We start from the raw sequence: 27,969 nt of genomic DNA, 5'->3' as shown, positions 1-27,969 counted from the left end.
GCTTTCGTTTTTCCTCTAGCAAATATCCAGGAATTTCCAAGTATCGCTAACCTTTTATTTCTTACTCCTGGCTGGAAAAGGCTTGTAGGGTTATATACCATTTTTAAACTGTCATTTTATCAACTGACCTTTAGTGCTGAGCTCACAGTAGGTACTTAATAAATACCTCCTGACCAAAAGAACAAATAGAGACAAAGAATTTACTATCATTTTGCTTGGTATCATAGGCTATTTTAGAATACAAGGACTGAGAAAATTCCAGAAGAAACCTCCTGATCACCTCATACCTTTGCTGCCAATGAAAGAAAGATTTCCACTTCACAGGTGAAATCTTTCAAAATAGGTAATTGTTAGCTATTTTAAATGAAGCAAGACCAAAACTATGTACTTAGGGAACCATGACTCTAAGCACATAGATATTTGAAGAGCAAATGAAGCACCGGCATGCTATCACCTGAATCATCATGAATCTCTGCTGAAGTGCCACCTTACTGGTGTGACACTAGAATACTTTTCACTTCCAATAACTCAATCCCCTTGGCCAGATCTGTGTTACAGTAATTTGGTGATCCAAAGGGTCAATGGTCATGAGGTTCCAGTGTATTTCCACCTCTAATTTCCAAAAAGCTTCTTGTATTTATTGGCTTGAAAGTGATGTTAAAAGTATATGATTTTTTTATTTTAAAAGGTTTATTAAAAAAAATAATAAAAGGCTTTAGTTCAATAAAGCCTTTCAGTCCAAATTTCAAACTTCCAGATCAAGTAACACATAGTTCAGAAATTTTACATACTCTAATTTTTTGTGCTTTTTCACCTTCTCTAGTCCCCAAATACACTTTAAGGAAAAAATTATGTTAGCAAAATTCCAAAAGTTGTAGAAGTTCAAAAAAACTGAGGAGACCCATTGGGTGCCAACTATGCTTCAATTAAAAAAAAAAACTCAAGAAAAAAAAAGCGAGGAGACTATGCAAACTATTAACAATTTCAGTATTCTAATACTTTTTTTTTTTTTTTTTTTTTACTTTTGACCAAAGATTCTAGTGCTTTATAAAGACTAACCTAGATACAATGGTCTTAAAGTCTATCTAACCTTAAAGGCTAATATTCTGTTTTAGGAAAACTTTCCTTAGATTTTAATTATCTGCATGTATATAGGAAAACAAACTGGAGACAACCATACAGGGTTAAAAATCAAACTAACTTCAAGAAGAGTAACAGTCTATTGGTTTTTTACATAGACCATACCAAGTGTGATTGTATAAAATCAATAATGTTTCTACTTGAAAGATGTAATTGATGCCACAATATTTTATCCATTTGTCACACTGTATAGGTATCATCTCCCACTTTAGAAAAAGGTGATCAACATTTAACACAACCATATCACTATCATTACGGTGTCAAATTAGACAAGAGAAAATAGCATTAGTGCTAAAATGAAAGGAATTCCAGTGATTACACAAGAGACCATATCAGGGCAGGCGATGTGAGGGTAGATTTCTTTTGATTTCTTCAACTTTATGCTGAGGCTTAGACAAAGTCTTGAAATCAAAAATTAATATATCAAGTAGGGCAGTTCATATATAGCAAAGTTTTCAGAAACAGAGGAATCCTGTGTTCAGATTTATATCAGATTGCAGATGCTCAAGTGCAGACATGTTCCAGTGCAGTGGTTTAATTGGTTAATTGAATGCTTGGTTACTTAAAGAAGGTGATTGAATCAAGGTCCTTGCCAACCTGCTACCACATGATTGCATGGCTAATTCAACTCCTGCAGCTATAGGGCACTGGAGAGCTCAAACATACTTCAGCAGCTTTGGATCACTTAATTTTATGTTTAGTTAGATAATTTTAGACCCTCCAAAATGATGCCTTAAAAAAAAGCTGTATAATATTACAAAAATAAAAAATGTGGTATGATTTCATTAGAGGGAAGGACAGGGTAGGAAGATGAGGGAAGGTTCTTTTATTTTTCATCACTGATTTCACCAGCAAATCTCAAAAACCCAAACCTACATCAAATAATTTAAACAGAAGTGGCATTTTCTTCATATGGAATGCAAAATGCACACATTCACATACTTACATATACATAAATATATACATATATGTTTCCTTTACAAAGCTTCAAAGGTTGCATTACCAGCATGCAAACCTCTTCTTCCATGGAAATTCCTAATACTGACAAGGAATGTCTAAAATACTTAGAGACTTATTTCCAGAAAACTGGACTTTCTTCTCCTCTTGGCTCTTAGAGAATCTTCCTGCCAAACTTCCAATGATCATTTTAAAAAATGTACACCCACATTGGTAATACACACTTAAAACATACTAACAAAATGGCCAGCTTGGACTTAAGAAAAATGAAAAAAAACACCCCACAATAAAATCTAAACCCTTAGAAGGTGGAGTTTAGCTTTTTATATTCTTTTTCAGCCACATTATGTTGTTGCATCACTGTGAAAACATAAGCAGCATACCATCCGAGATATTTGCAAACAATGTATGTGTCACGTTTCCCAGCTGCTATCTTTAAATGCAATTTGTACTAATCTGAGTTCTAGTTCAAAAGCATCTGGGCGATCCTGAGGGTTTGCAGCCAGCATTTCCTTAATCAGTTGTTTCATTCGCCCATTCATAGACTTTTTCTTCACAGGAATGAGAAGTTCCATTTTGGGATTTTCCAGAAGCGCCTCTCCAACGGGCACAATCTCAGTTCCTTGTTTTACATAACTCCCTAAGAGTTCCTTCTTTGTCTCTGTGTCTATGAATGTGATCCTTTCCAGCATTGCCCAGATGATAATCCCCAAAGCAAAGATGTCAGCTTTTGCTGTGTAATGTCCCTCCCACACTTCAGGTGCCATGTAGAAATCTGTTCCACACGCTGTGGAAAGGAAACACTTGTTTACACTGACAGGTTCTTCTGGGTTCTGCCCAGAGGCTGAACAAACTTTACTGAGACCAAAATCGGCCACTTTCAGTGTGGGTTCCAAGTCACTGGTATCCAACCTGCTTTGAGAAATCAGGATGTTATCAGGCTTAAGATCTCGGTGGATGATCTGGTTTTTATGCAAGAAAGCCAGAGCACTGCTCAGCTGAAGCATAAAGCTGGTGTTAGTTTTACGATTGGGTTTCCTGGACAACAGATACTCATTCATATCTCCGCCGTCGCAAAAATCCATCACAAACCACAAGTAATAGGCGCTTCTGGGATCAAAGGCAATTTCTCCTTTTAATGAAGTCTCTACAAGCTATAAGAGGGAAAAAATAAATGGATTACAATCATCTGCACAGTTTATAAAATTCAGCTATAGGGGCACCTGGGTGGCTCAGTCGGTTAAGGGTCCAACTTCAACTCAGGTCATGATCTCACAGTTTGTGGGTTCGGGCCCTGCGTCGGGCTCTTTGCTGACAACTCAGAGCCTGGAGCCTGCTTTGGATTCTGTGTCCCCTCTCCCTCTGTTCTCCCTGCTCACGCTCTCTCTCAAAAATAAATAAAAAACATTAAAAAAATTAAAATTCAGCTATAGAAAATAAGTGACTGGTTAAGTGAGACTCCCAATTTTAAGTGGAAATTCCATGAATGTTTTATTTGGTCAGTGCTTTTATATGTGCATTTTATTTTAAACTTCAGTACTTCAAACTGTCATTTTGCTCCTAATGAATACCACCAAATCTCTAAGTCAAGACATAAAAATTTATTTAAAAATAAAATGGCTTGGGGTGCCTGGGTGGCTCAGTCGGTTAAGCATCTGACTTCGGCTCAGGTCATGATCTCATGGTGGGTGAGTTGGAGCTCTGCATCAGACCCTGTTCTGACAGCTCAGAGCCTGGAGCCTGCTTCCAGATTCTGTGTCTCCCTCTCTCTCTGCCCCTTCCCTGCTCATGCTCTCTCTCAAAAAAATAAACATTAAAAAAAATTTTTTTTAAAAATTAAATAGCTTTAGGGGTGCCTAGCTGGCTTAGTTAGTAGAACATAGGACTCCTTATCTCAGGGTCATGAGTTCAAGCCCCACATTGGGTATAGAACTTACAATCAATCAATCACTCAATCAATAGCTTTATTTTGAAAAGTGTCCAACTGGCTATACATTTTCTGTGTGTGTTAATGGAGCTGAACTCTACCCACCTAGCTAATAGCTTCATGAAAAAGTCAAAGTTTTTGGGGTGCCTGGGTGGCTCAGTTGGTTGAGCAACTGACTTTGGCTCTGGCCACGATCTCATGGTTCATGAGTTTGAGCCCCGTGTCGGGCTCTGTGCTGACAGCTCAGAGCCTGGAGCCTGCATCAGATTCTGTGTCTCCCTCTCTCTCTGCCCCTACCCCACTCATGCTCTGTCTCAGAAATAAATAAACATTAAAAAAAAAAAAGTCAAAGTTTCAGCAGCCAGATCTGGGAGACTGCCAGCTGGGATATAAACATCCATTAGGAATTCCTATTCAATTAAATGGCCTGAAATAACTTTCTTGTTCACTGGACATACACTATCAAATAATCTGTGATATTAAGAGAAAAATGATCAAGGAACACTAGTTGTTACAGAAATAAAGCCTTCCTGTAGCCACTGATAAAAATAAAGACTGACATTATTGCTTCATAAACTTCTACAGGCAGAACGCAAATACATTGGCAATCACTGGAGGCTTCTAAAACCAATTTATAAAAAAACATTTACATTTTGAAATAAAAATTCAAATCTGAGTTTGTAGATTTCTTTTATACAAGCTGAAAACCTAGAACAAATTGCTATTTCATTTGTTATGATTATCTAACTATAACTCTATTACCTTAAATTCAAGAATATTAATTACTTCACTGAATATGAATTGTCATTCTAAAATATAGATACAGTGCTTTGAAAGCATTTGTCCCATAGTGTCCTTTTCAAACCCACTGAATAGAAGCTCAGTAGGGAAGATGAAGAGTTGTTAAAGAATGAATGAACTGGGGGGGCACCTGGGTGGCTCAGTCGGATGAGCCTCCGACTTTGGCTCAGGTCATGATCTCATGGCCTGTGAGTTCGAGCCCCGCGTTGGGCTCTGTGCTGACAGCTCAGAGCCTGGAGCCTGCTTCAGATTCTGTCTCCCTCTCTCTCTGCCCCTAACCCACTTGCATTCGGTCTCTCTCTCAAAAATAAGTAAATATTAAAAAAAAAATTAAAAGAATGAATGAACTGCTAATTTTACGTTTAAGTCCACTAGTACGTCCTCTTGTCATTTTGGAGGGCAGAAGCAAAGAGCACCTTTTCATGCCATCTCCCCCAATGGCAAACAGCTGTAATTGCAACTGTCTGCAGATGTCTTTGGCATGCATTTTCTTTGTTGTATGTGTTTGCCAGTGAGCCAGAACAGTCTAGAAAGGTACAAATCACACAATTATTTACTAAGTGCACTATTACTAAATATGCTGAGATTAAAGACCAGCGTCATCACTCCTTCATTTCCTCTCTTCTGTCTTTACTCTCAAAATCAAACTTCCTAAATAGCTTTGAGCAATGCAGAGTCCTAAACCATTCAAAGAATGGTTTAGAATAAGGCCAGATAAGTAATGGTCAAAGTCCATTCAAAGAATGGTTTAGAATAAGGCCAGATAAGTAAATATTTTAGGCTTGATAAGCCACATAAGGTCTCTGTTTCATATTCTTTTTCATTTTTTTTCTTTTTCTTAAAAATTCTTTAAAAATGTAAAAACTGGGGGCACCTGGGTGGCTCAGTCAGTTGTGTCTGACTTTGGCTCAGGTCATGATCTCATGGTTTGTGAGTTCAAGCCTTGCACCAGGCTCTCTGGGCTCTCTGCTGACAGCGAGGAGCTTCTTTGTCCCCCTCTCACTCTGCCCCTCCTCCCACACTCTTTCTTTCAAAAATAAATAAACATTAAAAAAAAAAAAACAAAAACGCTAAAAATTAGGTGTGCCTGGTGGCTCCGTCCATTAAGTGCCTGACTTGATTTCAGCTCAGATCATGATCTCACAGTTCGTGGGACTGAGACCCACGTGAGGCTCTGCGCTGGCAGGGTGGAGCCTGCTTGGGATTCTGTCTCCCTAGCTCTCTGCACCTCCCCCGCTCACATTCTTTCTATCTCTCAAAATGAATAAACAAACTTAAAAAAAAAAAGTAAAAACTATTTTTAGCATCTGGGCCATATAAAAACTAGCTGAGGGCTATAGTTTGAGGGTCACTGGTTGAGAGCTCTAGAAGTACAGTGCCCAATCTGCTTATTTCCACGTGTAGAGGATGTCATCAGCCATAGGTTCTCTTGGCTCAAGTCCTTCAATAGCTTCCCTGATCTCTTAGGATACAATCTAAGCTCTTTAACATGGCCTATGGGATCCTCTAACCCTGCTGATATTTCCAGTCTCATCTAAAACAACTCTCCCAGTACAGTATAGCCTTATTATCTTCTTTCACTTCTTAGAATGTTTTGTACTTTTTGCTTTAAGATATTTGTACGTACAGTTCTTTCTGGCTGTGAAGTTTTCTCACTCACTCACCTGGCTAACTCCTCTTTATCTTTCATGTTTCCACTGTTTCAGTTGAAACAGTTCCTGTGTGTGTGTATGTATGCATATATATTTGAGAGACAGTGGGGGAGGGGCAGAGAGAGAAGGAGAGAGAGAGAATTCCAAGCAGGCTCCACACTGTCAGTGTAAAGCCTGACGTGTGACTCGAACTCACAAACCATGAGATAAGACCTGAGCTGAAGTCGGAGGCTTAACCAACTGAACCACCCAGGTATCCCTCAGTTGAAAGTTCATTAATTCCTGAACCCCAGAATTATGTCAGGTTCTCTATCATATGCTCCTATATCATCCTGTACCTCTCATTCACGAAACTTATTATAAATTATACAGACTGGCCACTAAGTTCCTACGGTGAGACTACATCCTCTGTTATTTGTTTTACATTTTCTTCTAGGTAAGGTTTTTAGCTATTAGGAACTGGTTTAATCTTTTAGAACAAGGAAAATACTTAGAAAAACACAGAGAAAAACAAAAATCCGTGTAAAGAATGGAGAAAGCCAGGGATAGGGACTCTGTGGTCACATTATAGATTTAATTGTTTTTATCAGATGTAAATTTAGAGAAGGTATTTGCTAAATGTGTTGATCAATGTCTGGTGAACTAAATAAATCCATAGAAAAGACAATTTTAACAATGACCTACTATTGAGTACTTCCTATGTGCCAAATATTATACCTGCATCATCTCTAATTTTGACAACTCCCATGGAAGGTAAAAATTATTATTTCTATTTTATGTCTGAAGATACAGATGCTAGGAAGACATGAGCTATTTAGCCGAGGTCATACAGCTAGCAAAAGTGCTACAAGTCGAACACAGGTCTACCAAGCTTTCAAAGATGTAAGAGTACAAATAAAAAGGTGCTTTAGATTTAAAAAAAAAAAAAAAAAATCACTGAATCAAGTCTGGAAGTACTTTACATCTTAAAGCCTTGAAAGACCACCTAATGCCTAGTTACTATGAAGGTTGCTTGATCTGGATCAAGGATACCATCAGCAATAAGTCATTTATTTAAACGTCTTTGTATCTGTAGTCCAAGAGAGATTATATATCTTGGTCTCCAAAATTCAATGCAAAGTTCAGCAAGGTCCTATTCACTTTTAAGAGGGAATGTGGTGAGACTGTTTCTAATATTTCCTATCAGTGCAACGGACATAATAAGCACTTTTAGAAATGTAAATAATAAATCAAATAGAGGCTAAATAGTTGGGCTGTATAGTCACTGCCTTAAGAGGTTTCATGGCAGAGCATGCTAAACTACGATATAAATTAGGTTCTCAAGACTGATATTTGTTTACCATATGATGAAACCTGCAGGTTTCTAATTACACAGATTAATGTGTTTGTCTTCCTTGTTGTTCCTAGTCCAAAAGCTTTTGTTATTTTAAATTTTTTTTTTTTTCCAACGTTTATTTATTTTTGGGACAGAGAGAGACAGAGCATGAACGGGGGAGGGGCACAGAGAGAGGGAGACACAGAATCGGAAACAGGCTCCAGGCTCTGAGCCATCAGCCCAGAGCCCGACGCGGGGCTCGAACTCACGGACCGGGAGATCGTGACCTGGCTGAAGTCGGACGCTTAACCGACTGCGCCACCCAGGCGCCCCGCTTTTGTTATTTTAAAATCATACTTCTGTACCCTGATGGTAAATTCTGAATTTAGACATACTCATAGAAAGTTATTTCTTTTTCCAAGAATGACTAGACTTAAGAAATTTTCGTCTGGCCTTTAACTACCTATGTTTTAAATACCTTTTCTATGCAGCAAGTATAGGCCTCCTAGAGATTTTGATCTATGTCAGAAGCCAACCTAATAAAATCTAGCAAATCTTTTCTGTTTTCCTATGTTAATGCTTTCTCCAGGTCTACAAAAAAAGTAATTTGGAGGCAAGAGTAATTTGGAAGTTAAGGGAACACAAGTTTTAGCAGTCAGATAGTCTCCTATATTCAGCTTCCAATTCTGTCACTTGCTAGATAGGCGACTTTAATAAATTCATTATTTATTCTAAGCCTCAGTTTCTTCATTTGTAATGATGATAATAATAATACCACCTTCACAAGACTGTTCTGAGCAACTGCCTTTAAAGCACTTAGCACAGAGCACAGAACTGAGTAGGAACCCAAACGTTAGCGATTAGCACTATTAATAACATTCAAGTGCTATGCCACATACCTCATGAAAATTAACTGGAGTTGCATGGTTAAGAAACCACGTAACCCTCTAAAACAGCAGAGGCTTTTGTTCAAACTACTGATTTATAAAGAAATGCCCAATTATCTATATGGGTACTGCTATTGATTGTGGAGTTTTCATTTCTTCTGTCTTCAGTTCCCCAAAAGATTGATTTCAAATAAATGAATTTATTAGACTCTGATCTCAATCACTTCTCTAGTTCCTACATTGCCCCATTCCCATGCAGATTGGCAAGTATCATGGCATAACAGGTGGCTTATGTTATTTTTAGGTATTTGCATCATAGGTTTAAATAAAACCTTGTTTTAAAGCAAACATCTACTCAGTTCTTGGCAGACCCCTATCTACTCCTAACTATATAAACACCTGCATTTAAAAGTACAAGTTTATCTGACGCTTTTATTTCTCTTTTTGCTGACCAATGCTATGTTCAAGTCACTTCTATTTCCCATTCAACCACACATACCTGTAAATAAAGGGAAGAATTAGAGCCATGGGACATTTTTTGCACCATCCCATCTTTTTGTAAGATGCATTCCTCCAAGTGAATCACATTTGGATGTTGGCTCTTGATACTGCTTAGGGCCCAGAACTCACGCAGGGCTAATTCAACATTTTCAGGTGCATGGCATCGAATCTTCTTCACTGCCACCCGTGCAGAGGTCTTTCTGATGACTGCTTCATACACAACACCGTAACTGCCTCGGCCTACCTCCCGTATTAGATCGTACTTTGGCTGGCTACTCACCATCTTCAAGGTCAAAGTTTCTGGAAAAATCAACAAAGTTTGCTCTGTTGAAATTAAGTATACTTACTGGCTTATATACCTTCTTATGTATGATTTAGCTATCTGTTTCACTGTTTGTACTGCTTGAAGGGTAACTGTTATAACTTAGGCAAATCTAAATATTTTAATAATAATAATAATAATAATAATAAATCAGCTAACACTTAGGTAGTACTTACCATGTATCAGGAACTGTTCCAAGCACTTTATAATATTAAATTCATTTAATCCTCACAACAATATTTTGAAGCAGACACTATTATGGTCATTTTATAGATGAGAAAACTAAAGCACAGTTTAAGCAACATGTCTAAGGTCAAACAGCTACCAACTGGTGGACCTGGGATTTGAAACCAGGTCATCTGGCTCTGACCCTCATAACTGTAACCACTACGTTATACTGCCTCTTACACAAACTGCTTCAAAATATTACTGTTAAAAACAAACCAAAAAATTTGTTTTTTCTTGATCAGTAAGTAAAAATGATAAGCAATACTCCAGCTTCTCCTTAAAGCTGACACACACACACAAGTTCACAAAAATGTCAAAACAAAACAAAAAAACCCCACAGTTAGAAATACAAACACCTGGCTTGGGCTTCAGGACTGAAAGTGAACCACATTACATATAGAACTGAAAATGTGTAGTTGTTTTTTTTTTTTTTTTTTTTTTAGTAAACTGTCAAACTGTATATGTCCTTAATTTAATTTTATGTTATTTCCTCATTTCTTGCAAAATAAATGAAAAGAAAGTTTGTGGAGAAAAATGGTCTTTTAAAAATAAAGCGCCTGGGTGGCTGAATAGGTTGAGCAACAGATTCTTGACTTTGGCTCAGGTCATGATCCCAGAATCCTGGGATTGAGCCCTGCATCTGGCTCTGCGCTGAACATGCAGCCTACTAAAGATTCTCTTTCTCTTTCTCTTTCTCTCTCTCTCTCCCCCTCCCTCCCTCCCTCTGCCCCTTTCCCACCCAAGCTCGCGCTCTCTCAAAATAAATAAACTTAAAATAAAATAAAACAAGCTACTTAGAATATGGTTACCTTTCTGTTGTTGAGTTTGACAACAGCTATTTAGATCTAGACCATTTTTGCCACCAAAACCTTCTCCTCCATATGAAGGGGCTCTCTGGCAGAGATCTTTCAACTTGAAAAATCATTTAAAGGCAGAAGCAAAGGCCCTACCCAGAAATGCTCGCGAGTTGTATCAAGAAAGTCGAAAGCATGCCACCTCATTCTCCAAAAAATGTTGAGATTCTCATGAGCTTCGGGAACAAATCTCATTTGCAGCTGGCCACGATGCGCAAGAGATCGTGCAATCTTCATAGCGGACAGTTTGGGGGGTACAAGAAGCTACTGACTCTTGACCCTGAAAAACTGGGTCCAGCTACTCTAAGTCCATAGGGAAGATTTAATAAAGAAAATGAAAGCTTCTGAGATTACTTCTTCGTCCCACTTCCTCTAACTGGAACCCCCCCCCCCCCCCCGTTCAAATTCCTATTGCATTTCTTAGTGTCTGATTTCCTGCCACGGAATCCGTGCCCCAGGTCCACAGCAGCCTTTCTTTCCCGCTCTCCGTGGATCGCCCATTACTATCCGTGTCAAAGTGGCTCGTGGCCTGCAGGCTGGCCCGTACCCCCACACGAAAGGGCACCCCAATAAGCGGGAGGGAGGGCGTGTATGAAATCCCTGGATGCGAACCTGAGCGGCCGGCCGGCCCTGCTAGCCCAGCGCCGGGCCGCCGGGCGGCCCGGCCCCACACCTGCCGGGCCCGGGAAGGGCCAGCCCTGGGCAGAGGTGTTGCCCGACGCGGCGGCTCAGCGCCCCGCTCATTGGCCGAGGATCAGGCCCTCCCCCTCCTCGGCGGCGTCCTGACCAAACCCGGAGGGGATCCTCCCGAGGCCCTTCACCCCGAGGAGCCAGTCCTGCAGCTGCCCTGACTCCTGGGGCTGGCGGCTGAGGCCCAGAGCCTGGGCAGGAGGCCAGGGGCAGAAAGGGAGGCCGCAGCCGGGGCCGGTGGCCTGAGGAGTGCGAGCCGGAGGCCTTCCCTAGGAGGACTCCGCTGACAGGTCTGTGACAGGCCTCCCGGGGAGGGAGGCGCATGCAGGGCTCTCGGCTCTGCAGCAGGGCCTCTCTGCCAGGCCTTAAGGGCCAGATTTACCTCAGGGTAGCCGCCGCCGCTTCTCCCTCTCACGGGCTCTGCAGGCCGCCATTATCGGGCAGCTCGCGCCTCAGCCGCGGCGGCCTCCAGTCAGAGACCGGCGCGCGCCCCCGTGGTGCGCGCGGACACACCCCCTTACGCCGTGCGGCCCCGCCCCCCTCCGGCTTTCCGTAGCGCGAGCCGGGACGCCGAGCGCCATCCTTATTGGGCGCGCGCCCCGCGCTCCGCGGTCCTCCTCCCTCTCCCGAGGCTTTCAGGAGCCGGGAGTCGCCGAAGGTGTGCGCGCCCCGGAACGCACCACTAGTGCCCCTCCCCGCAGGGGTGGCCGGGTCCGGGAACGCGGAGGCCGCTGCACGCCGGGACTCGGTATCCGTAAAGCCGCAGCGGGCGCGCACGGCCCGCGGCCCCTGGGATGGTCTGCGGCAGCAGGTCCGGGCCTGGGGGTGCGCGCGCCCGGCGCGGCCTCCCCGCTCCCTCCCTGCCCCCCTTCCCACCTACCGAGCTGCGGGCAGGTGTGCGGGGGTCGCTGGGGCGGAACGCCTGGTGCATCTTCTTCGGCTCGGGCCTGGGGTGCCTGCGGGACGCGGAGCTCTTCGGCGGGCCCGCGGGGAGGCGCGGCCCGAGCTGGGAGGCCTGGCGTCCGCCCCGCCGGGAGGGAGGCTGCACCTTTTGTCAGAGTCACTGAGCCATGTTTGCGGACGGTGCAGTTGCCCAGGCGGCGGCGGCGCGGGACTGGGTGCGATCATCTGGGAGGACGCCGTCCCCTGCCCCGCCGGCGCGGTGGTATCTCCCTTAAAGAACCCGGCGCCTCATTGTTCCCGGGCCCCGGCCGCCGGGAGTCGGGGGCGCCCTGCCCGGCGCCGAGAGGAAGGGGAGGCGGTGCCGGCCCCTGGCGCCCTGCCCGGCGGCTGCCCCCGCGTGGAGTCCGGATCCAACCCGCGAGCGGCGACGGGCGGCGGTCCGAGGCAGCCGGGGCCGGGATGGACCGCGAAGACGACTGTACTCTCGCGGCCAGACTGACAGCGGTCCGTCAGATCCCGGCCCTCAGTCGCCTGACAGCCAGCCCGGGACTGTCAGCGACTCAGAGGCTCGGACCAATCCATTATTCAGTTAGTTACACAGATCAGTAAGCATCCGCCAGAAACGTCCGTTCCTTGTTTGCCAATTTATTCTGCATCTACTGTTTGTCGATAAAGTGGCTGTTCCTCCTCCCAGTGGTGCATTGGCACGATGTGCAAAGCATCCCTGTCACCAATCTCAAGGATCAACCACTTACCCATTTTATTTTCTGTCCTCTATTTATGGACCTTCTCCCGAGAGTCTGGGACTGGGTTAGGTCTTTAAATTAGCTTTACTAATCCTGACCAAACCTCACAAGGGCAGGCTTACTAATCCTGTTTTTACAGGTGAGGAAACAGACCTCTGCCTTATTTGACCAAATGGTGTGTTTTTGTGGGGTGTGTGTGCTTTGAATACCCACTCTCCTGGTGTAACTGCCTCCCCGCGCCCCCCCCCCCCCCAACCCTGCCCCAAACCCAACAATACCCGGCTCTATAATCGGTTCAGACTTTTGTTGTAAGTACCATCTACCATTCTTTAGCTGTCTGCTGGGAATACTGACGCTAGCCAAGGCTGTTTCTGCCCTTGAAAGTAGAGGGAAACTATGGAAGGCCTTATTACCTGTGTGGGTAACTGATCAGAATCAGGAGAGGGGTATCTCTTCTGGTCAGAAGAGCCTTTTTCCTTTTGTTGTGTCAGTAAATACAGGAATCCCTCATCTGACGCTGACTGCAGAACTGAGACTTGAAATCCATCCCCAGAACCCCCAAAGATAGGCAGTGAGGTGAAATCAACGTGTTACGGAGGCTGAAGCTTAAATAATTTGGGGTATCTCTTCAGGAAAAACATTACAGAATGGCTCCATGAACACATTGCTGAGACCTTGGAAAGTGTCTCTATAGGGGACTCAAGCTTAAGCTTCATTAGCTTCAGGGTAGATCTGCCTGGCTTATTAAGTTACAACATTATTTGTTTGCCCATAGGACTTTCACTAGACTGAGAGTTCCTGGGGACAGGAATCTTATCTATCTATGATTCGTCTCTGAAGCCTCCTCTATCTGATATGGGACCAAAACACACCTGAGGATAGTACTACGTTGCTTGTGAGGAGACAAAACAATGTAACTCATTAAGAAAATCTGGCAACACAAAGCCACTCTATGTATATATTTACTATTTCACCCAGCAATCCTAAGCCAAATCCTAAACTTCTTAGAATCAGTCCTAGTGATACATTGGCAAAAATACAAAAAGCTGTATGCACAAGGCTATTATTCATTATGGCATTTTTTTTATAGCAAAACACTGGAAACTGCTCACATGTCAATAAAGAACTGGCTGAATAAATTACACTACATGCACAGGATAAAGTGCTAGGCAGCTATAAAAAGATATATGAAAGACTTCTTACATATACCAATAAACATACTAACCTGGAGTGATGTCAATATATATTGCTAGTGAAATAAAATGCACAATCGTGTTTATTTTTTTTTTAATTTTTTTTAACGTTTATTTACTTTTTTGGGACAGAGAGAGACAGAGCATGAACGGGGGAGGGGCAGAGAGAGAGGGAGACACAGAATCAGAAACAGGCTCCAGGCTCTGAGCCATCAGCCCAGAGCCCGACGCGGGGCTCGAACTCACGGACCGGGAGATCGTGACCTGGCTGAAGTCGGACGCTTAACCGACTGCGCCACCCAGGCGCCCCTCACAATAGTGTTTAGATGCTATCTTCTGTATAAGTAATGGAGTGATATAAATTTACATTAATTGCTGATATTTACAAGTTAGACAATGGAAGAATAAACCCCAGTCTTCTAAAAATGGTTTCCTTTGTGAGATGGAGAGGGCAGGGACGGAAATGAGACTTCTGTGAATGTACTTTATGATACAGTGACTGTTTTGGAAACTTGTAAATGTTTTGCATATTTATAAAACAAAGTTAAGTAAAGAGAATAAAACACTCCACAAAAATAAAAAAAACAGATGGGAGCAAATGAGCCATTACATGTCAGATTGGTGGCAAAACTACACGGAGAAAATCATTTCAAGTGGCTTTATATGTATTTTGACTGTACTTCTCTAATGGGATATAGTCGAAGGACAACTAGAACTGCATACAAATATTAAATTTCACTTACTAGTCTGGTTGTTAGTAGTAATATTGACACTGCTAGTTTGAAACTATGATAGATATTTAAAGATAAAGCAAATAAGCATGTTAATGTCATTAGGCATCAAGAATTTCAACATATGAGAAAAAGTTAAAAGTATTAAACAAGCCTAGGATAATTTTAGATCTGAGTTAGATAGCAGAATGAACAAAGTACATATTGTCCTCTTAAAAAATGTTTTCTAGCTCTCTGCTGAAAAGGCCTAGAAACAATCACGAACCCAGTAGTAACAAACACCCCTAATGCACAGATTGATCTCCACATACCATTTTCCAGTTTCAAAAAAATTAAAAAGTAAGCAAAGAGAATCAAGGCTCCTTAGATAAATGGCTGGTTCCAGATCTGGATCATCTCATGCCTGGAAGCCAGGAAGCCATCAAAGACTATTGGGGTCACGTAAGGATGACTGAGGAACCGATATGAAGGGGTCCCACTGGCCAAAGATGGAACAATTTCGGCATTAAAAGAACAATAATGACTTCAGTAGGTTATAACACATAAAATATATAAAAACCCATTAGTTAATAATAATGATACTTAAGGAAAACAGCATGTTTGTTACCCATGGAGTTTTATAGGGAGTCAACTAATTACTGTGAACATTGATAAAGGGAAATAATCAAACATTTTTTTTCTGGTCATTCCTCCGGTTATATTGTACGTAGGCAAATAGTAGGTAAAAGTTATTTTTTTGGTAGAAGAATTCCGACTAATAAATGCAAAAGAAACGATAGGATTAGAAAATCATGATTTTGCAAACCTTAGTGAAGTAATGAGTCTAGGTGAGGATCATGAAATGATGCTAAAACAATTGGATAAAGGGTGTTGGGGAATTTTGTAATGGAAAGCTTAGGCTGACAGTGCCTGAACCCAGTGATCAAACTTAACATCACCAGGATTCAGCACTCTCCAAGAAATATTGTTGCCTTAAAAAGCAAAAAAGAAGCTAAGTCTAATCAATCCAAGATCTAATTACCGGTTTACCAGAAATAAGAGAGATAGACAAATCAGCCATAATCAGCCAAACTCAAAATGTGGGACATTCTACTACACAAGTGACCTGGTTTTTACAACAAATTCATGGTGTGAAATTTCAAAAGGAAGACAGAACGTTAAAGCATAAAAATCAAGACACTTGCCAAATGCAATAACCTCATTTGGATCCTGATTCAAGCGAGCTACTGTCAAAAGACATGTTTGGTACAATCAGGGAAATTTGAACATGGACTGATAGATTAAATTAAGGAATTATTGTCCTTTTTCGTTAGATGCAATAATGGCATAGTGCCTGTGAAAATAAAAGCCTTTTTCAATTAGAATAGCACATGGATGTGTTACAGATAAAGTGTAATGAGGTCTGGGCTATGCTTTACAACCCCACAAGCAGTATAGCAAACAAAAAGAGGGAGGAAGATTGGTAACATGTTGATAGTTGTTGAAACCTGGTGCTGGGTACGTGGGGTCCACTATTCTACTTTGGTATATGTCTGAATTTTTCCATTATAACAAGTTAGACAACTATGCTCAAAAAATTAAATGACAGTTTTAGACAGGTGGGAACTTGGATGTAGCAATCCTGCCCCCTTGTGGCAGGTTCTATTAGTACAGCTGGTGCCCCAGCCTTTAAGGCAGGTCTGAATTCCCAGACGGGCCTAGAGCCACGTTGTAAAATCTCACAAGAACCCTGGGAAATGAGTAGTATTAGTACACCATTTCTAAGCTGAGAAAAGGGAGACTTAGAGGAACTCAGTAACTTAAGTTCCTAGGAAGTCATTGGTGGACCCAAGACTCCAGGTCCAAGTCCTATAAATTGCTGTGTTTCCAGACTTTACTTTTCCTATCTGAACAAAGGGGTCCCATGCAAAGAGGCAGGTGGAGATGCCCCTAATTACGATAGGTCCATAGGAAGCAAATCACTGGGGAGCAATTTTGCCTGTAAAATACAGATAAATATAAATAGGTACTATAAATGTAAATAAAATAGGTAATATTCATATTCCTCCCTGTGCCAGCACTGTGCAAACAGGACACTTTTACAACCGAGGAAGCAGTGGTTCTAAGAAGACAGAGTCACACAGCTAGGAAATATCTGAATTGGGACTTGAACCCTGGTCTGACTACAATGCCCATGTGTTTTTCAATTAATTTTTTGAGATATAGTTTGCATACAGTGGAACGCTCACATCTTAAGAGTATAACGATTGTGTTTTGAAGTTCAACTATTTTAACTATAGTATCCTGCTTGTCTCACTTTTAGCATGGATAGAAATATTAATTTTTTCATGGATAGTTTTTTTTTTTTTTTTTTTTTTTCTACGTAGGAATGGGAGCCATGAAAGAGAAGAAAATGGTCAAGAAAGGAAGCTTGCATGGTAAGGTCAAAGTTCACAGTTCTGCCTAGAGCTGACCAGCCCTCTGATAACTTTTTTTTTTTTCCTTATAGGAGAGGGTGGCTCCTGTTTTTATCTCCTGTCTTCTTTTAGAAGAATCTCCTCATGCCCTCTCAGCCAGTTAAACATACAATTAAGATCATACAATGGATCTCAAATGGGTCAGGTTGCCTTTCAGGGCCATTTGGCAGAATGTCTGGAGACATTTTGGTTATCACACTGGGAGGGTAGGTGCTGCTGACATCCAGTAGGTAGAGACCGAGGATGCTGCTACAATGCACAAGAGAGTCACCCACTGCAAAGAATGATCCTGCTTAAAATGTCAATAGTGTGGAAATCGAAGTAACAGCAGTAGACCAACTATGCAAATGCAGCTTCAGGGCAAGTCTCAGTCTCCTTTCCCACCAGGCTGCTGGCCCTAAATTCCTCCTCTGCAGAAATTCTGGAGGCATGACTGATGCTTTATCAGAGACATGGCACCCTCTGAACTCATCTCACCCTAGGCTAGTCACAAGGTGTTATCAACATACTACTAAATTATTAAGGACGACTAACCAGGCCTACTAGTGACTGTTTGGGGAACAGCTCCTATCTCACCATAGCCCGGGAGAATCCCCATCCATGTTCTCTCCCCTCTCCTTCCCAGCCACATCTCTGCAGGGGGAGGCTGATGGAGAAACTCCTTTAAGGAGAGTGCCAGCTCTGGCACTAACATGCTTTGTGACCTTGAACAAGTCTCCCTGTTCCGTGCCTCAGTTTCTTCATTATACATAATGAGGGGACCAGCTCATCTCTACAGATCTTTCCAGCTCTGACACTCTGATTCTTTAGTTCTACACCTCCACCAAGCAGATTGAAATGCTTATTTCTGATCCAGCCCCCAAACAAGTGATTTAGGGTACCAAGAAGGTCGTGGGCCAGGCACAACTTCAGCTGTTTTGTCTTTGGATGGGTCCTAGTTGTCTCCTCAGTGAGGACTGAGAACAGCTGGAGCAGCTAGTAGTTAAGACCAACCTCCCCATCCCCTGTCCTTGGTGCCAAGAGCTGCTGCTAGGCAGTGTCCCCATCTGATAGTCAATATGGTTGAGGAGGGCCACAAGACAAGGTCCCAAGAGCATCTCAAACTGAGGATTCATTCAGCTCCTCAGCAGATACTAAGATGTTGGAGCTTTGGCTGCCCCTGGCCTTTCTGGAAGTTGTGTGTTACAAGGGCAGAAACCCAATCAAACTGACTTAAAAGGAATAGTTGGCAGGTGTGCCTGAGAGGAACTGAGATGGGAATACCAGTTGTAGGAAAGGTTTGATCCAGCAGCTCACATATCACCAAAGACTCAGCTTTCTGTATGCTGCCTCCCACTTTGCCGACTACATCTTAAGGCCGGCTTCTCTGATGGGCCCAGGTGGTAGGCAGCAGTCCCAGGGGTTCAGCCTCAGGAGTTTGCCCCTGCAGGAAAGAGAAAGTCAGCCACTCCATTCCTCAACAACAGTCCTGAGATTGAGTCTTTGGATCCGATTGGCTCACTAAGGATTGTGGGTCTTCCTTGATCAAGCTCTGTGTCCTGGAGAATAGGGCTTATTTACTGGTGGGGGCAGTTAGCAAATATCACTTCACAAACTCCTCCCAAAGAGTTAATTTGTGCCTGGCACATGGTGGGCACTTTATTCATCCATAAGTCAACAGCTATTTAGTGAGCAACTACTATGTGCAAGAAATTATGCTAGATGCTGGTGAAAAGGCAGTGAACAAGAAGACAAGGTCCCTGCCCTCATAGCCTAGCCGGGGTGACAGACGCCTAAACAACCGAAGACAGTACAATGTCATTTAGTGCCACAGGAGGTTACATGAGCCCAGAGGAGAGACCCGAAATTGTTCTTACATGAAAGGGATACAAGATCAGGGAAAGCTTTAAACAAGAAGTGACATTTAAATTGAGATTCAAGGGGGCACCTGGGTGGCTCAGTCGGTTAAGCATCCGACTTCAGCTCAAGTTATGATCTCATGGTTGGTGAGTTCAAGCCTCTCGTTCATTGGGCTCTGTGCTGACAGCTCAGAACCTGGAGCCTGCTTCAGATTCTCTGTTTCCCTTTCTTTCTGCTCCTCCCCTGCTCACACTCTGTCTCTCTCAAAAATTAAACATTTAAAAAATTTTTAAAAAGAGTCTTTTGTGTTTTGTCCTGCTCTGTTTTTATATTACTTTTGCTTTCCTTTCCTTATGTTCATCTGTTTTGTATCTTAAATTTCTCATATGAGTGAAGTCATATATTTGTCTTTCTCTGACTAATTTCGCTTAGCCTGATACCCTCCAGTTCCATCCACGTAGTTGCAAGTGGCAAGATTTCATTCTTTTTGGTTGCCGAATAATACTCCATTGTATATATATACTGCATCTTCTTTATCCATTCATCCATCGATGGACGTTTGGGCTCTTTCCATACTTTGGCGATTGTTGATAGTGCTGCTATAAACATGGGGGTGTATGTGCCCCTTCGAAACAGCACAACTGTCTCCCTTGGATAAATGCCTAGTAGTGCAATTGCTGGGTCATAGGGTAGTTCTATTTTTAATTTTTTGAGGAACCTCCATACTGTTTTCCAAAGTGGCTGCACCAGTTTGCATTCCCACCAACAACGCAAAGGAGATCCTCTTTCTCTCCCTCCTCGCCAACATCTGCTGTTGCCTGAATTGTTAATGTTAGCTGTTCTGACAGGTGTGAGGTGGTATCTCATTGTGGCTTTGATTTATGTTTCCCTGATGATGAGTGAGGTTGAAGATTTTTTCATGTGTCGATTGGCCATCTGGATGTCTTTGGAGAAGTGTCTATTCATGTCTTTTGTCGATTTCTTCACTGGATTATTTGTTTTTTGGGGTGTTGAGTTTGCTAAGTTCTTTATAGATTTTGGATACTAACCCTTTATCTGAGATGTCATTTGCAAATATCTTCTCCCATTCCATTGGTTGCCTTTTGGTTTTGTTGATTGCTTCCTTCACTGTGCAGAAGCTTTTTATTTTGATGAAGTCCCGATAGTCCATTTTTGCTTTTGTTTCCCTTGCCTCTGGAGACGTGTGGAGTAAGAAGTTGCTGTGGCTGAGGTCAAAGAGGTTTTTGCCTGCTTTCTCCTCTGGGATTTTGATGGCTTCCTGTCTTACGTTTAGGTCTTTCATCTATTTTGAGTTTGTTTTTGTGTCTGGTGTAAGAAAGTGGTCCAGGTTCGTTCTTCTGCATGTCGCTGTCCAGTTTTCTCAACACCACTTGCTGAAGAGACTGTCTTTATTCCACTGATATTCTTTCCTGCTTTGTCGAAGATTAGTTGGCCATACGTTTGTGGGTTCCTGTTCCTGTTTCTTAATAGGGCCCAACCCCAGTTGAAGGGGGCAGAGGTGTGCTGATCAGCCTTAAACGTCCAACATGAGGCAGGAGCCGGATCCTGCAGGGTCCGGTAGACCCTGTTATGGATCTTGAGATAAAAGTGAGTCATCGAAGTTGTTTTTTTAAATTGTGGTAAAATATATATAACATAAAGTTGACTTTTTTTTTTTTTTAACCTTAAGTAAGTCTCCACATCCAGCATGGGGCTTGAACTGACGACCCTGAGATCAAGAGTCACATGCTCCACTGAATGAGCCAGCCAGGTGCCCCAAAGTTGATCATTTTTAAGGGTACAGTTCAGTGTTAAGTACATTCACAGTGTGGCACAGCCATCACCATCCATCTCCAGAACTCCTTCGTCTTCCGAAACTGAACCTCTGTCCCCGTTAAGCACTAACTCCCCATCCCCTCTCCTTCTCAGCCTCTGGCAACTGCCATCCTACTTTCTGTCTCTATGAACTTGCCTGTTCCAGGTAACTCATAAAAGCACTGTATGATATTTAAGCGTATTTGTCCTTTTGTGTCTGCCTTCTTTCACTTAGCATAATGCCTTCAATTCATGCATCAAGCGTCAGCATTTCTTCGTGTTAAGGCTGAATAATCTTCCATTGTATGTACACACCACATTTTGCTTACCCATTCATTCTTCCATCACCGACGGGGTTTAAGTAGAGATTTTAAACATGATCAGATTTTCAGTTTAAAAGATCACTTAGCTGCCAGGTGGAGGTTGGACCAAGGGTGGCGGGAGGAACGGTGGGAAGTTGGCTGCAAAGGTCTAGGCCAGAGGCGATGGGTGGTGGCGTAGATGAGGCTGTGACCAGGAAAGAGGGGACAATTAGACTGAAGGGCAGGTGGGAGATTGTACAGGATCTGGGGTTTGGAAATTTGGCATGAGAAGGAGGAATTGTCAAAGAGTGTGGGGCTGACCTCAGTTTTCCTTAAGGACCCAGATCTGAGGGAGTCCGCTGAGCTGAGGATAAGATGTCCTCTCCTCACATGTCAGAGCTTCCTTCTCACCAGCCCTACCTTCTGGGGAACACAGACTGAGCCACCGAGAAACTTTCTCATAAGCTGGCTTTCCCTGTGGCCTTCTAACAGAGAGAGGGCACGCCGGTATGCACATTCTTGTTTCCCTGACTGTTCAATGTATCTTGGTAAATTCCTAGATTGATATCTGCTTTAGTGATTGAATCTGCCTCTGCCGCTTGGTTTTTGTTAATCCATCGGTGAAAGATGAATTCCCTTTCAGTGTGCTTCGAGAAGTCATGGTTCTGATGTGGTAAAGCTCAGCCCCAAACTCAGGACCAAGAGAGATCCTGCCTAGTGAGCCTTTCTCATGCCCGTCAGACCTCTGTCGCACTGTATTATATGCCAGGAATTCTTAAAATTCTAGGCGATTCTAGCCAAGAAGGCAGGTGCCTGAGCTGCACTCTGGTTATGCTGTGTGGTTGTAGCTTGCTCCTCCCACTGCTGGTGGGACCCTACAACATTCTAGGGAAGCAACCTGTCAATGTTTACTAAGTACCCTTTCAAAAATCAATCCCATTTCTGAGAGTCTAGGCTAAGGAGGTAATTGAAAATGCGACAGTCCCTGTAGCATTATTGATAACAGTGAGAAACTGAAAGCAAAAAATGTGTCCAACAGTATATCGATAGGATGGGATATTCTGCAGCCATTAGAAAGTAGCATTCCCAAAAGAGTAGGTCCTCTTCTTAAACAGGTGAGACTAATCTTTGTGGAAGTGGGGTGGTTATTGATGGGGAAGGTGAAGGAGTCTTCTGGGGTGATGGAAATGTTCTGGATCTTAACCTGGGTGATGGTGACGTGGATGAGTACATATGTAAAAATTCCTTGAACTCAGCATTTCCTGTTTGTGTTCTCTGTTTGTGTGATGAGACCCCGATGGAAAAGAATGAGTTCTGAAGGCAATGCCTGCTAGAATGTAAGCTCCTAGAGGGGATGGCTTTGTCTGTTCCCGCTGGTGGCCGTGTGCCCAGAGCCCAGAGCCACGCTCAGCACGGACCAGGCCCTCAGTTCAATCCTATTGGATGATTATAGAAAACGTTTGGGATAACACGTTAAATGAAAAACAAGTCCCAAGGCTGCGCGGCTTTTCAGTACGCTGTGACTGTCGAGTTGTAAAAATGATGGACAGGAGAATAATCGGAAGGAAATGGAGTAAATGTGGTTGTGTTGAATGGTGCAGTATGGGAGAGGAGTTTTTAAAGTTTCCTTGATGAACGTCTCCTTTCCCTTCTGTTATTCTGCACGGAACATCGCTTGGAAATAGCCGATGATGGAGTGTAACACTGATTGAGCGCTTATTCTGTGCCAGGCTTTTTTTTTTTTTTTTTAATTTTTTTTTTTAACGTTTTGTTTATTTTTGAGAGGGGGAGAGACAGAGCATGAACAGGGGAGGGTCAGAGAGAGGGAGACACAGAATCTGAAACAGGCTCCAGGCTCTGAGCTGTCAGCACAGAGCCCGACGCGGGGCTCGAACTCACGGACCGCGAGATCATGACCTGAGCCGAAGTCGGCCGCTTAACCGACTGAACCACCCAGGCGCCCCTGTGCCAGGCTTTTTAAGCTTGCAGAAATGTACCCTTTACTTTTATTAACTAGGTTGATTTTCACAACAACCCTATGGACGTGGGCGTTTCTCCCTGTTTTACAGACGGGGGAACAGAGGCACGGAGCAGTTCAAGAACCTTACCGAAGCTACACAGCCCTAAGTGGCAGACCTGGAAGGGAGGCCCAGCAGTCTGGCGGTAAGTGGTTAAGTGACCACTGTGCCACGCCGCCCCTCGAAAGCTAATGCCAAGCGCCTAGATTTGAGGCCTTTGTGACTACGAGCCCAGGGACAAATGGGCCTCTTTGCTTTCCTGTCCCTGTGATTGACTGTCTCTCCCAAATAGTCAAACACCTCAAAGGAGTGAAGAGATGTGTGAGGGAGGGAGAAGCAGAACCGCAAGAGAAGAGGTGAGCAGAGGGGTAATCACAGGCCTGGTTTCCCTGTCACCCGCCTCCCCACACCAGAACCCCGGGGAGAGCACCTCCTCTCCCAGGCTGGCTCTGGCCCTGCCCCTCGGACGAATAGGCCCTGTCCTGCCTGGAAGCTCATCCCCTCCCATCCCCGGTACGAGTCAGCTCTGCTCCCGGAGGTTAAGGGGACTGGGCCACCGTGTTTACCGGGACTCCAGCAGGACACACGTCTTTGGCTCCGTCACCCACAGGAGCGCTTGCTGCTGTTGGCAGACGGTTTTGAGTCCCTGCCCGGCTGCTCCCTGCTGTGAGGCCTGGGGCAACTTACTTGACCTCTCACCAGCCTCAATTTCTCTGTATATTAAGTGGAGGTACTAAAAGTACAGGTAGGGATTGAACGCAACAGTGTGGGTGATGCATTTGGCACTGTGGCCCTCAAAGCAGGGTAACTGGTATGTCATCATCATCATCATCATCATCATCATCATCATCATCCTGCCACCCTCATCCTCTTCAGGGTCATGGGAGGCTTGGAGAGATGGGCTGAAAGGCATTCAGAGTCTTGGCTGCCAGGATGCCTTTCTAATCAGCACCAACGTCAGACTCCAGCTATTAATACCCAGCCAGCCCCACCAGTCCGTAGATTTAGCGTTCCAAAGAGGAGGTACAGAGGTGGAGAGGGCGGGTCTGGGGAACAGGTGGCTGAGGACTGGAGAAGGAGCCCTTTCTCTGTGGGAACAACCCTTCCCAGCCTCGCAGGCCGACTTGGCCTGTCCCCCAGACACCCTCCACCTGTGGTCTAGGGTCTGGGAAGGTGTGAAATTCCTGCCTGAAGCCGAGCTGCAGGCAGTCAGACTCTCAGTCCCCTAAGGGCACAGCACTGTCCTTCCAGGAATCCAATGTCCCGAGTGAGCAGGGCCCCCCACTTGGGCCTCCAGAAAAGACAAACCAGCTCATGGCAGTGTGGAACGTGAGGGCGGAGAGAGCCCCCGGAGCTCCCAATCTCTCCTCCTGACTTAGAGCACAGCCTCCCATACACAGCTGGGTGACGGGGCAGATGGATGCGCCCCAGCCTCAGTTTCCTCCCGTTCCCTGGGAATAATCATTTTCAACCCTTTCGCACCATAGAAACATTTTCACTCGGCTGTGGAAAGAACACATGGAATGATTCACGTGGAGCACGGGGCTCAGTGCGCAGTAAGTGTGCGGTGAAGAGAGGCTGTTGGGAGCCCAGTTTCTTCATCTTATACATGACTTCTTGTTCCTTCCTGCATGAGCGGCGGCAGACCTCAAGGAGCAAAGATCTTCCGGGAATTTCCCAGTCCCCCACCGGAGCTAAGAATTCTATCCATGAATGTTTCTTTGTTTTCTTATACTGATTTAAAAAAAAATTTTTTTTAATGTTTTATTTATTCTTGAGGGAGAGAGAGAGACAGAGTATGAGCGGGGACGGGGCACAGAGAGAGGGAGACACAGAATCCGAAGCAGGCTCCAGGCTCTGAGCCGTCAGCCCAGAGCCCGACGCGGGACTCGAACTCATGAACCATGAGATCATGACCTGAGCTGAAGTCGGACGCTCAACCGACTGAGCCACCCAGGCGCCCCTCTTATACTGATTTTTGAAAAGTGAATAACCTATTTTTAATTTTTTAATGTTTATTTATTTTGAGAGAGAGAGACAGAGAGAGAGAGAGAGAGTGTGAGCAGGGTAGAGGCAGAGAGAGGGAGAGAGAATCCCGAACAGGTGCCACACTGTCAGCAGAGCCCGATGCGGGGCTTGGTCCCACTAACGGTGAGATCATGACCTGAGCCGAAATCGAGAGCCAGATGCTTAAATGACTGAGCCACCCAGGCACCCCTAATAACCTATTTAAAAACAATTATTTATTTATTAAAATTGTTTTCAATATTTATTATTTAATTTCAAGTGAGAGAGAGAGAGAGAGACAAAGAGAGAGAGAGAGACAGAATGCGAACGGGGGAGGGTTATAGAGAGGGAGGGAGACACAGCATCTGAAGCAGGCTCCAGACTCCGAGCTGTCAGCACAGAATCTGAAGACGCAGGGCTGGAACTCATGAACCGTGAGATCATGATCTGAGCCGAAGTCAGATGCTTAAGTGACTGAGCCACCCAGGCACCCCAATAACCTATTTTTTAGAGCAGTTTTACATTCACAGCAAAATTGAGCAGAAGGTGCAGACAGTCCCCATATATCCCCTGTCTCCCCCATCAATATCCACCACCATCAACATGATGCACCAGTGTGGCACATTTTTACAATCAATGAACCCGCTTTGACATGTCATTATTACCCAAAGTCCTTAGCTCACATTACAGTTCGCTCTTAGCATGTAAGAGTTTCTATAAATGTATATGACATGTATCTACCATTATAGTATTATACAGAATATTTTTACTGCCCTAAAAATTCCATATGCTTCACTTATTCATCTCTCCCTTTCCCCAAACCCCTGGAAACCACTGAACTTTTTACTGTCTCCATATTGCCTTCTTCAGGATGTCATAAGGTTGGAATCACATAATACATAGCCTTTTCAGATTGGTTTCTTTCACTTAGTAATATAATATGCCTTTAAATTTCTTCCATGTCTTTATGAGTGGCTTGATAGCTCTCTCTCTCTCTCTCTCTCTCTCTCTCTCTCTCTCTCTCTCACTCTCTCTCTCTCTTTGTGCTGAATAATATTCCACTGTATGGTTGTACCATAGTTTATTTATCCATTCACTTGCTGGAGGACATTTGGTTGCTTTCAAGTTTTGGCAATTATGAGTAAAGCCTCTATAAATATTTACATGCAGGTTTTTGTGTGAGCATAAGTTTTCAACTCATTTGGGCACATACTGAGGAACCTGATTCCTGTATCTTCTGGTAAGAGTATGTTGAGTCTTATAAGAAATTGCCAAACTGGGTTCCAAAGTGGCTGTGCCATTTTACCTCCCCCCAGAATGAATGAGAGTTCCTGTTTCTCCACATCCTTGCCAGCATTTGGTGATGTCAGTGTTTTGAATTTGGGTCATTCTAATGGACGTGTCATGGTATCTCATTTTTGTTTTAATTTTCAATTCCCTAATGCCATATGATGTTGAGCATCTTTTCATATGCTTATTTGCCATCCGTATATCTTCTTTGGTGAGCTCTTCAGATCTTCTGTCCGTGTTTTAATTGAGTTGTTCATTTTCTTATTGTTGACTTTTAAGCGTTCTTTGCAGATGTTGGGTCACGGTTCTTTATCAAACATGTCTTTTGCAAATATTTCCTCCCATCCATGGCTTGTTTTCTCATTCTCTGGATTGATTTTTATTACTGATTCCGTTTTTTTTTTCCTTGCGATTGAAAAAAAAGTATTCTTATAAGTATGTGTTACATGAATAGCATGTAGCTTGGTTTTGCCAGTGCCTTCCTTCATCTATGAGGGACCCCACTTTTGTCAGATGTACCAGGCAGTCTGCATGTTCAGTATTGTGGCCCAGAGAGGGAGCGTAACTTGCTTGAGATCGCACAGCATGTTTGCTAAGATGATATATCCCTCTCATGTGCTTAGCCTTCCCAGTAACCAGAGAACTGTCTTCTTTGGTCTGTGTGAGACTCCTGGAATGCTGCTTCTTTTTTCTTAACTTTAAACGAATTAGGTAGACCGTCAGGTGACAATAGCAGGTATTTTTCATAAAGGAAAAAAGAAATTAAAAAGGCCTCATCATCATGCCACCTCAATAAATCTTTTTCACTTTTCTGACAGTTTTGTCCGTCCGTCTAGCAAAGGCTGGGACGAGGTGTGCACAAAAACTGTCATAGTGATCATCGTGGTTTCTTCTTTTTTATGTTACCTTTTCCCAGGTTTTAGTTTGCAAAATGATATTTGAGAATGGCTGCTTAATATATTTTTTAATTTTTTTTATATTTATTTTTGAGAGAGAGAGACGGAGCATGAGCAGGGGAGGGGCAGAGAGGGAGACACAGAATCCAAAGCAGGCTCCAGGCTCTGAGCGGTTAGCACAGAGCCTGATGCAGGGCTCGAACCCACGGACCGCAAGATCATGACCTGAGCTGAAGTCGGATGCTTAACTGACTGAGCCACCAGGGCTTATATCTTATTTGAAGCAGCCCCCCTGACTGTAAGTCTCACTCCATCCCACTGTCCTGTTTTCTTCTCTTGATAGTATTTATTACTCTCAGAAATTATCTTTGTTTATTTTCATGTCTGTCTTCTCCTAACAGAGAATGTAAGCTCTGTGAGGCCAGGGGACTTTTCGATCTCACTTGCTCTGTGTCTCCAGTGATTACAACAGTGCCTGGCACATAGCCTATCAATAAAT

The 27,969-nt window shown here is 43.5% G+C and overlaps 1 protein-coding gene and 1 long non-coding RNA gene across 6 annotated transcripts; one reads left to right on the top strand and one right to left on the bottom strand.

Annotated features, from left to right (window-relative positions):
• Positions 1-996: 996 nt before the first annotated feature.
• On the bottom strand, positions 997-12,320 carry PDIK1L (PDLIM1 interacting kinase 1 like). 4 transcript variants are annotated; one of them, XM_086716106.1, is made up of 3 exons: positions 12,155-12,320; positions 9,179-9,480; positions 997-3,251 (listed from the first exon to the last, which is right to left on the bottom strand). In XM_086716106.1, the coding sequence occupies exons 2-3, from the start codon at positions 9,461-9,463 to the stop codon at positions 2,511-2,513; spliced, it is 1,026 nt and encodes a 341-aa protein (XP_086572232.1). In that variant the 5' UTR covers positions 9,464-9,480; positions 12,155-12,320; the 3' UTR covers positions 997-2,510. The 4 variants fall into 4 exon arrangements, with proteins under 4 accessions (XP_086572232.1, XP_086572230.1, XP_086572231.1 ...); XM_086716104.1 differs by lacking the exon at positions 12,155-12,320 and adding an exon at positions 11,657-11,802; XM_086716105.1 differs by lacking the exon at positions 12,155-12,320 and adding an exon at positions 10,681-11,210.
• On the top strand, positions 11,218-27,567 carry LOC147577852 (uncharacterized). Of its 2 annotated transcripts, XR_015254552.1 has the most exons (4): positions 11,218-11,564; positions 17,214-17,264; positions 23,329-23,633; positions 24,765-27,567. It is a non-coding gene; the product is annotated as an uncharacterized LOC147577852 (long non-coding RNA). The 2 variants fall into 2 exon arrangements; XR_015254551.1 differs by having other exon boundaries at positions 11,225-11,564; positions 23,329-27,567.
• Positions 27,568-27,969: the final 402 nt, after the last annotated feature.

The sequence above is a fragment of the Puma concolor genome, chromosome C1 (assembly GCF_028749965.1).
Source record: "Puma concolor isolate L17-30 chromosome C1, mPumCon1.1.hap2, whole genome shotgun sequence".
Taxonomy (NCBI): domain Eukaryota; kingdom Metazoa; phylum Chordata; class Mammalia; order Carnivora; family Felidae; genus Puma; species Puma concolor.
This window is presented reverse-complemented; position numbering and strand designations above follow the sequence as displayed.

What these genes read in the sequence shown, in the direction of transcription:
- PDIK1L (XM_086716106.1), bottom strand. Translation starts at nt 9,463, where the DNA reads ATGGTGAGTAGCCAGCCAAAGTACGATCTAATACGGGAGGTAGGCCGA. An exon ending in ATTCTTCCCTTTATTTACAG is followed by an intron (nt 3,252 to 9,178) that starts GTATGTGTGGTT and finishes TCCCTCTTATAG; the next exon opens with CTTGTAGAGACTTCATTAAA.